The sequence below is a fragment of the Ictalurus furcatus genome, chromosome 24, assembly GCF_023375685.1.
Source record: "Ictalurus furcatus strain D&B chromosome 24, Billie_1.0, whole genome shotgun sequence".
In the NCBI taxonomy this organism is placed as follows: Eukaryota; Metazoa; Chordata; class Actinopteri; order Siluriformes; family Ictaluridae; genus Ictalurus; species Ictalurus furcatus.
In genome coordinates, this window is record NC_071278.1 from 5,507,512 (window position 1) to 5,517,511 (window position 10,000).

The following is a 10,000-nucleotide window of genomic DNA, read 5'->3' on the forward strand; positions in this document are numbered from 1 at the left end:
AGAGAGAGAGAGAGAGAGAGAGAGAGAGGTACCTGAGCCAATCACACTGCTGGAGATGCTGTGTGTATCCAGGAGGTTCCTGAGCCACTCGGCAGGGATGCGGGACTCGCTCTCATAAATAGTCTGCAGCATACTGAATGCCGAGACGAGCCCTGTACCCCAGCAACCAATCCTCACCAAATCCCACCAGTCTCACAGCGGGGACACTCGTATCCCTTTTCCTCCTCCTGTCCTTTTTCAGTCTTTTTACTCGCTGCAAAAAAAGGCCAGCCTGTTCTGAGTCTTTCAGCTGACCGACTGACTGGCGAGGAAGAAAACGACTGCACTGTTTGCGCTCTTTTTTCCCCCCAGCTTCAGAGATTCACCCCGAAGCGCCGCCTGTCACACTCTGACTATCTCTCGATCTCTACAAAACTATCTGTCTTCCACCTCCTCTGTCTCTCGCTCTTCCTATTATCACCATGTGAATGTACAGCAGTTCCCCCCCCCTTCTCTCTCTCTCTCTCTCTCTCTCTTGCTCTCTCGCTCCCAGGTGGCAGGAATAGCAGCAGGGCCGGCCCAGGACAGAAATAGGCTGGGCCAAACCAGGGGAGTGGAGCAGCGGCTAGACGCTTAAAATAGCAACACAAAAACACAGCTGTCTGCCTTCATCCTTCTCCCCCAGCTCCCTGGTTCCTCTTTATCTCCTCCTCTCAGTCTTCCCTTATCGTTCTCCTTTATTTGCACTTAAACTCCCCCCCCCCACTTTCATGTCTTCAAACACCAGGAGATCTGTTATTTCGTCAGCCTTTCTCCACATTATTTATTATGAGGACTAATAAACATGCTGCTCTTGTCTTTATTACCAGTCAGTCCTCTTTCTGTTTCGATTATCCATCCTGCTGAAGACGCAGTGTGTAATCTTTAGGTGCTTCTTTGACGCCTGTAATAATGTGATCGTTACAAAGCCTGCCCAGAATAACTGCAAATTGCAATATTGCAATGCAATGGAGCTGGCTTGTTACTAAGTGTACTACGTACATTTTTTTTATATATTCACTGGAAGTAAGCTCCACCCTATCCATCCATCCGAGCTGCTCAACTCCACCCATTTTCTCAAAAAGGGAGCAAATTCATGCGGCGTATCTAGGTTTAACAGAGGAAGTGGGTAATGGAAGTCGTAATGGAAGTCGTTGTAGTGTTTTTAGTGGAGTTGCATTTCACCTCACAGCCAGCAGAGGGCTCTATAAATTACATACCACTCCTTTAGTGGCACAAACAAAACCTGAAGCACTACTTCCAGGAACAAGACATCGCATCTTTCAAACTGAAGCCCAGAATGCATACAGTTTAATGCAGCGGTGTCTGGAGTATCTGATTTTTTAAAACCTAGTTTGTTTCCAATCACAAAAACATGCATACATTACAATGCAAGTCATTGCAAACGCTACCGCCTCTTTTAACTGGATCAGTAGCTGTCACATCCATCTGCAAGACTTATAAAATCACAATGACTTGAGGAATGAAATGAAGGTACAATAAAGATTCGCATAATGCATGAAAGCTATTTTTTACAACCTTGACATGTTGCTTAAAGGAGCCGTCTGTAATTTTAGCACCCTCTGCTACGTGCAAAATTAGCTGCAATTGGAATTTAAAAAAAACCTGACAAGCCTTCCCCTTCCCCCAGTCATTCTGCTGAAACTTCACATGACCCTGTGACTTGTCTTATAAGAAAATGGGGGCAAAGATGAATTGCTCTGTTCCAGCCAGTGGCTGAGCTCATTTCCAGGCCATAAAAATGTAAACAGAGGCCTAAAATAAACCAACAAGAACCACTTCAGGGCAGTAATGTGTATCACAGTATGTCCGGAGCTATGCACTGTATATGATTATTGCATGTCTAGAAACACTGCATCTTTAAAGGCGTACTGTAACGTGGAACGTCTATGTTTAAAAAGGTTTCACCACGAGACATGAGCTTGCTTCTAAACCTGCCGTTCCATTTTCAAATGACTTGACCTGGTCCATCTCCTGTAATGCATAAAACGGGACAAAAATAGCCTGCTAAAAATGAACAGGCAGTTTGTGGTTGGAGCAAAACCTTTGCCGCACCTTGGGAACGTGTGTGTTTCCTCCACGTTCGGCAAATAGCACGTTTCCGTCGAGTTATGTCCAGACTTTATTTACGACAGACCCGGCTAAACAGAAAGACTAAACAAAACGCACACACCACCATGGTACACAACACTCAAACATACATAGATCACTGTCCCTTGGTCATTTTGCAAAGCTCCAGCAGTAACAGGATGTCCTTTTGCGTGTGATCAGGTGATAGACGTGTTCGCCACGTCACGACAGCAGGGCGATTCTCCTAAAAACTATGATTGCTAGACAGAGCTGTAAGACCAGTAGAAAGATTTCCAGAAGACCGTTTTGGAAAACGCCCAAATTACGCAGACGTCAGAAGTCCCCTGGATGAATTAAAGAAAGGAAAAGCTGTGTGTGTGCAGCAGAGACGGACCATATCCCCAGGAGAAACTCCTGCAAGCAACAGGTTTACACTGCTGCTATTGTTGGCCAAAGTGGCATCACGACTTAGTTTTTTTTTTTTTGTGAGGAGTTCCCCAGATACAGCCTCATCCAGTTGACAATACCGCCAGTGAAACCTAGGTTTCTTTCTCTCGCTCTCTCTCTCTCTCTCTCTCTCTCTCTCTCACACACACACACACACACACACACACACACACACACACACACACAAACCTCCTGCTATTAGGTTTTCCTCTCCAGACAAAACAGGCACTGCTGCAAAAATAGGTCATGTGCATGGCCCTGTTCCTGACAAAAACTTTTCCCCAAGGTGAAAGAAGACTAGTTTAAAAATGGACACAACAATAAGGCTGAAAAAAAGCACACATCAGACTCTTGACAAAGTTCAGTACAGACAGGGATTAACCACGTAAAGATACCGGTGTAAATGCACCAGAGATCTATTTCTATCCAATCATTCAGGCCATGTCAGAAGGCATGAAAAGATGCGACATAAAACCGCCACATATATATATATATATATATTTAAAAATGCACGTTTGTATTAAGTCCGTTAAATTCTCAAAGCTTAGACGAAGGATGTGTTTTGGTTGTCAGTTGTGGCTTGGCGAGATGGCTGTACAATTACTTTGTTACTATATTCAAACCGGCTTTTGAAGTGTCTGTACTTTAGCTGAGTTTTTCTTTCTCGCAATGCTTTTCAAAAGAAAAATCTCTACTTTCTTCTAACTACATGCCTACATTTCTCATTCATTCATTCATTCATTCATTTTCCAGCTCATGGTGGCAGAAAGGTGAGAAGGTCATTTCACATTTCTCTATGCCCAGCCAAACATTCCAGCTTCTTTTGGGAGATCCCAAGACATTCCCAAGCCAAGTGTGAGATATAATCTCTCCAACCCAATCGCTGGGTCTGCCTGTCATTTTCTCCGTCCTGTAGGCTTGATCCAGCTTTACTGGAAGACGACCAGGATGCATCAATTTAAGGTGCCCAAACCACCTCCCTTAGCTGTTCTCAATTTGGAGGATCAGTGGCTCTACTCCGAGCCTCTCCCAGATTGTCCAGGTTTTCACCCTATCACAGAGGAAAAAAGCCCAACAACCCTGCAGAGGAACCTCATTTCCAGCACCTGGACACACGACTTTATTCTTCAGTCACTACCCACATCTCATAAGTAAGAACAGGAACGTAGATGCTTTATCTGCAAAGTGCGCTCCTGCTTCACCACTACAGATTGATACAGTGACTGTAATACTGTCGTCGATCCGATCCATTTGTCAGTCTTGCATTCTCTTTTTCCATCCTTCCATCTGAAGGGAGCATCCCAGTCTTTTTTCACGGAGAAAACCATGACCTTGGGTTTGGAGGTGCTGATTTTCATCGCAGCCACTTCAGACTCAAGAGCAGAACATTCAAGTGCATGTTTGAATGCACACCAAAAGAACATCTCTTGCGAATAACAAGGATGTTACCTCTGGACCAGCTATACTTAACATCTCTCCAACCTTAGCTGCTTCTTAATATCCTGTACAGGAAGACCCTGTGTGTCAAGAAGACCCACTTTTGCCTTTTGAGTCCGACTCCCACCTTAAAACGATTTGGACTTAAGCGAACGCAGTCACAACTCTCACAGAGAACGGATCACACGCAGAAGCGATGCAGATACCCATCCTCTAGCAGTTCCCCCCACAACAAACGTCACGGAACGTGATCATATACCTTCTCCAAATCCGCGACGCATATGTAGACAGGATTAGCATACTCTTCGCAAAGCTGTGCAAGATAAGACTTGGGTCACTGTTCCACAACCTGGACAGAACCCAGATAGTTGATATCTTCAAAGAGTTGATCTGAAGTCTTAACAAATCTAAAGTTTCTCAATTAAATAAAGTCACACACATTTCACTGATACTTATTTCTTACTTGGATTGTCAAGTTCTAGAGTGTTTAGCTTGAACCCATTTAAAAACTTATGACTAAGCTATCTTATAATCTTGATCACAATCCAGATACGAGCTGGGAGAAACAACCATGTGTAACCAATGCCTCACCCACTGGTATGAATACGCACACGTGCACATACACTTGTGCTCAAAAACAGCCCACATTTCAGAAGAGCATTAGCCATCTGCACAATCTTCAACATAGCGAGTCGGTCATGGCTTAATGCTCAAAGAACAGCAGGCCAACCAGTGCAACCTTCAGCAATCAATCACGGCTGATGAGCACAACACTGACACACAGTCTCTCTCTCTCTCTCTCCTGCTCTCAAATCAACAGCGCCCCCTTTGGACCAATGGACAATAGTGCATGAGGAATATCTTACTCTATTGTGCAAATTTGCTTTAAGCCAGTCTTAGTCTGTCTTTTACTATTATTACTTGTCATACTGTAAGAGATGGTCTTAATACATTCCTGACAAAATCATACAAACTATACAATGATGAATCTCTAATGACAGACAGACAGTGTGAGTTCTTCAAAGTAAGTCTGAGGTAATAAGTATTTCTTCTTTCCATTAGCAGGTTTTGTTTACGTTTTTGCCATCCGTTTTCACCACTACCATATTTGTAGTTTCCTGTGAGTTTAGTATAATTCTATGCCGTCCTCCTATTTGTGGCTTTTAGACCATCGTCGTGGCAGCACTCAGTCTGAGATTTTGATAAAACAATATCTGACACTACCAGAACTTTGTCAGAGGTTGTGTTTGATTGCAGCGGCACTGAATCGGCCGCAGGTAAACACATCGTATGTGTTCTAAGACTGCTGAACTCGACTCACGACCAATGAATTCTTTTACCGTGTGTCATTTTTTTTTTGTCTGTAAGAGCAAAATCAGGCTGAAACTCCTGCAGTGCAAAACAAGCCAAAGGAGCAAAAGCAATGTGCTATTACTATACGTCAAAACCCAAGTATCTTGTAAGCAGGAAGCTTTTGGGTGGAGGTCTGTTGGGATTTGTTCCTTCCCAGTTTTACAGATTAGTGTGTGCGTGTCTGTATCTGTATGTGTTGTCTATGAAGTCAGGAATGTAACAAGCTTCCACCCTTCTAGCCCCCTTAGACGAGAACTCTTCCATCTTAAATGGTAAAAAGTTTTTAATGCTGACATCATTCAAACACGCAGAATGATGTTCCACCTTAAAACGGTCAACTCACTGATTTTTCCGTTTGACATGTCTAGTATGAAATTCAAATATCTCATAAACAAAGCGAGAACACTGGAACATCTGGGTTTTGTGTTTCATGTGGGGTTAACATAGTTCAAGGCCCACATCATGTCGACACCACAATATGATGATGAGACCTGGAGTGCTTTTTAAGTAATTCTCAGTATTATAGCTATAATGTTAAGTATTGGGTATTACACTGACACAACCAGTAATTTGATGCTCTTTGCTGCATCTGCTCTCATCCTTTTATCTTTTTCTTTTTTTAAGACGTAATCCTACAGGAAGCTTTTAACACGTGATTATGCCTACATTGTTTTCTCAGTGGAGCATTTCAATAATTAAAAAAAAAAAACAACATTCAACCCCTCTTGTAATAGGTAAAAACTGGTAACAGGTGTTATACCTATATTCATGTCATTCGTCTACGGTGGCCTGTAAGCGCAAAACACATTAACGAACCCAAGACACATCAACAATTTCAACGTGACAACAAAACCAAAATAGCAACAATAAATTTAGAAACACATCGGCATTAACACAAAACCGATAAGTAGGGTTGCCAGGGTCATGGTTTCTACGCCAAATTGGGCTCGATTTGGAACAAGGTTGTGGGTGGAAAAAGCCAGTCTGCAGGTGGCGGTTTTTTAGGACTAGTTTAAAAATAGTCTGCAGATGCTGAGATCTTGTTTCAAAACAAACAGTCAGAATTAAATGTAATCGGTTTCCACACGCACTTTGGCTATGGCAAACAAAGGGGAAAATGTGAGTGCAGACAATGTGCCTATAATGTACAGAACAGAACCATTTCTGTTTAAAGATATATTGTAAAGGGGGCGCACGGTGGCTTAGAGGTTAGCATATTCGCCTCACACCTCCAGGGTTGAAGGCTCAATTCCCACCGGGGCCCTGTGTGTGTGGAGTTTGCATGTTCTCCCCGTGCTGCGGGGGTTTCCTCCGGCTACTCCGGTTTCCTCCCCCAGTCCAACGACATGCATGGTAGGCTGATTGGCATGTCCAAAGTGTCCGTAGTGTATGAATGGGTGTGTGAGTGTGTATGTGATTGTGCCCTGCGATGGATTGGCACCCTGTCCAGGGTGTACCCCGCCTTGTGCCCAATGCTCCCTGGGACCCTGAAGAAGGATAAGCGGTATAGAAGATGGATGGATGGATGGATATATTGTAAAGATTCGGAGAGGGAAAAGGGGATTATGGCGTGGATAATGTCCTTACCAGGTGATGATAAAAAAAGGTTAATTGCATTTACTGCAAATCAGAAATGCACACACACCACAGTGACCTTGTTTTCCATGCAACAACAATGTGTCTCCCTTTTCCAATGCCACAACTTTCTGAGCTAGATTCAGGCCTTTTTGTGCAGTTTTTGCATTCGCTTACTCATATTAACGCCATGTATCTAAAGTAACATCATGTGACTGCCCTTAAAAAATATACACAAATAAAGAATAATGTTCAGTAAAGACCTACTCTTTATGTTTTCTGATTTGCTGTCGAGATTTGCTACTTTTGCAATTTACCTACAGGTAAATAGGTAACACTTAAAAAGAAAGGTTCTTCAGTGGTTCTTTAGAGCACCATCGGTTCTACAAAGAACCATCTTCTTGTCAAGAACTATTTTTCATTGTATAGGGTTCTTGAGTAGAGCTGTATGGCTCTTTGGATGTTCTTTATGTTTCATTATAGGTTCTTCAGAGCAGTGTATTGGTATTGACATTGATACCAAGAACTTGAGAGTAAAAGGTTCTTTGTGTAACCTAAAATGGTTCTCCGATGGCATGTTTGTACGGTGGTGCAATTGCTTGTATGACAAATCATTTTCAAAACTGCTTGGCCTGCTTACTATGTGATGGTGTTATATATGACATGGAGCATGCTAGAGCCTCAGGGAGAGGTTATTTATGATCAGTTTCCTCCCTTTGTGTAATGGTTAGTGTCTACACAGCTACAAAACTAACCTCAGCTCTGAACACCAAATCCTAGAGAATTTATTTTTTTTTAATAAAATTGCAGAAAAACATGGTACAGAAAGAAAAAAAAAATCAACAAAAATCAACCTGTTGTACATCCCGATGCCAGGTATTCATGAGAATGAGAGCGAGAGTGAAAATGAGAGTGAGAGAGCGTCTGCGCTGGTCTGATGAAAGTAGCCACCTGCCAGTAGGGTCTCCATCTGCTCGCCTTCCTCTGCCAAGAAGCGCAGGAGGGCCTCGGGCATGTGGAGAGCAGCGGATAAATATATCCCTCCACTCTCCGCCTGCCCACGGGAGGTCTCCGGCAGCCTGCTACGCTGACTTACGCTGGCCCTAAAGATGCAGCGCACCTGAAACGAGTGCTCGTGATAACAGGGACTAAACAGCATACAGAATGTATAACGCAGGTATTACCTGGGTGCTCAGGGGAGCCCATGTCAACAGCATGTATACGAGGGGACGATTCCTGGAGCGCCAGACTGGCAAACGAACACCTGGGAAATGAACACATACACATATGCACACCCCATTCACAAATCTATACAAACCCTGCATGTGCTCAGGTGCTGGTTAAATCTCTAAGGTTCTGATGTCAGAAATTATTAGCAAAGTCGTAACTATTACTGGATGACTATTACACAGCAATTGTGTTGCTAGACATACATATTGATCTTCTTTTCCAATTTCATGTTCAACATCAAGCACTTCCGGTTTATTCCACGCACTGACTTTTAACCCAAGTCAGCGACAAACTTCTGGATGCAGTTTACATTTACGTTTACATTTATTCATTTAGCAGACGCTTTTATCCAAAGCGACTTCCAAATGAGGAAATACAAGCACAGCAATACATCAAGCGGAGAACAATACAAGTAGTACTACTATACAAGATCTTTTAATTGAGTTCTAGCAAAGCAAAGTGCGCAGAGTAGAGGTGTAAGAGCCAGAGTAGGTGGTTTTTTTGTTGTTTTGGGGGGTTTTTTTAGGATAACGTAGGCGTTTTAGGGGTTAGTTACATGCTCACGGAAGAGGTGGGTCTTTGGCTGTTTTTTGAAGATAGTGACAGATTCTGTGGTCCGGATTGAGGCTGGAAGTTCACTCCTCCACTGAGGGACAAGTTATATCCAGTGCAAAAGTAGGAAAATGAATGAATAATCACATAACATGCACACCTATTGATACAACTCTTCTCAGAGTGCACTCATTCATACCCACTTCACGTTTGGATTGGCTAATGGAAGCAAATATTTTGTTAAGAATGTAATAACAATGTTATGCAGTAGTGATCAATTTAAATCTTTACAGATCATAATCAAAGGCATATCTATATTACTATTAGATGATACAAAGCCATTTTCTGACTCGGCATCCATATTTATTTTCATTTTCAGTTTTATTTTCAACATCATGCCTAGTCTTTTTTTAAAAAATCTCCTATTTTATGCCCCTTAGGATCTGCACCTGGATGCAGTTACACCTAATGCACATGTATGAAAAGGAATCATCACATAGCACGCGCACACCTGTTGATGCATCTCTTCAGCATGCTTTTATTCACGCCTACTTTGCATTTGCTATTCACCTGACAGAAGCGTAAACACTACACTGAAGTTTAGAAATAATGCAAAAGCATGTGATATATAAGATCATCATAGTACTAGATGAGGTGTTGCTTTTGCACGGTTTTTTTTTCTACGGCACTGACCAATCTTTAGAAAAACGGCTCGCTCTACACTGATGTGCTTCGTGTAACCCAAAATATATTAAAACCACCAAAGCATGCAAGGTTTAAATAGATTACAGGTTGGGTTTAAACAGGTTCGTGCGCAAAACCAAAGCGAGAAACTGGTAATCATGGGGATTTCTCAAACTGCCGCATGCTATATCGGTGCGTCCGCTCGAGCGCTCGGGCTATTTTTAGCGCGCGCCGTTTCCCCTGCAGAAACTAAACGGAAGAGATGCTCGGTAAACAGCCAACGTAGAGGGATTTTTTTTTATGTTGTTATGTATTTTAAATGAAAGCAGCAACATATTTGAACTTGCATGTGAGAATACGGAAATAAAGAACCGTGTAATACGGTTTAAGTATATCCCATTCGACTAGAAGACTGGTGGAGGAAAAAGGCGGATTTGTTCCATGGTTAAACCCTAAAAAAAAAAACATTGCTATTGTTGTTGTTCTTGTACTTGTTGTTGTTTGTAATAATTAACCGAATTTTATTGACGCGCGTGCACACGGCAAAGGGTTCAACTCCGGTTAAAGTCTGTCTGAGATGACATGATGCTCCTGTCCTGCCTGTCATTCCTCA

The 10,000-nt window shown here is 42.5% G+C and overlaps 1 protein-coding gene across 3 annotated transcripts in view; it reads right to left on the reverse strand.

Annotated features, from left to right (window-relative positions):
- Window positions 1–10,000, reverse strand: part of LOC128600310 (histone deacetylase 9-B) — a 52,859-nt gene that overhangs the window by 42,361 nt on the left and 498 nt on the right. For 2 of the 3 annotated variants that reach the window (XM_053612675.1, XM_053612674.1), the window contains exon 1: window positions 33–176. In XM_053612675.1, coding sequence (XP_053468650.1) covers window positions 33–132 — 100 coding nt within the window. In that variant the 5' untranslated portion in view covers window positions 133–176. Of the gene's footprint in view, window positions 1–32; window positions 177–8,105; window positions 8,186–10,000 lie in introns of those variants that run through there. The other variant, XM_053612676.1, reaches the window with a different exon arrangement.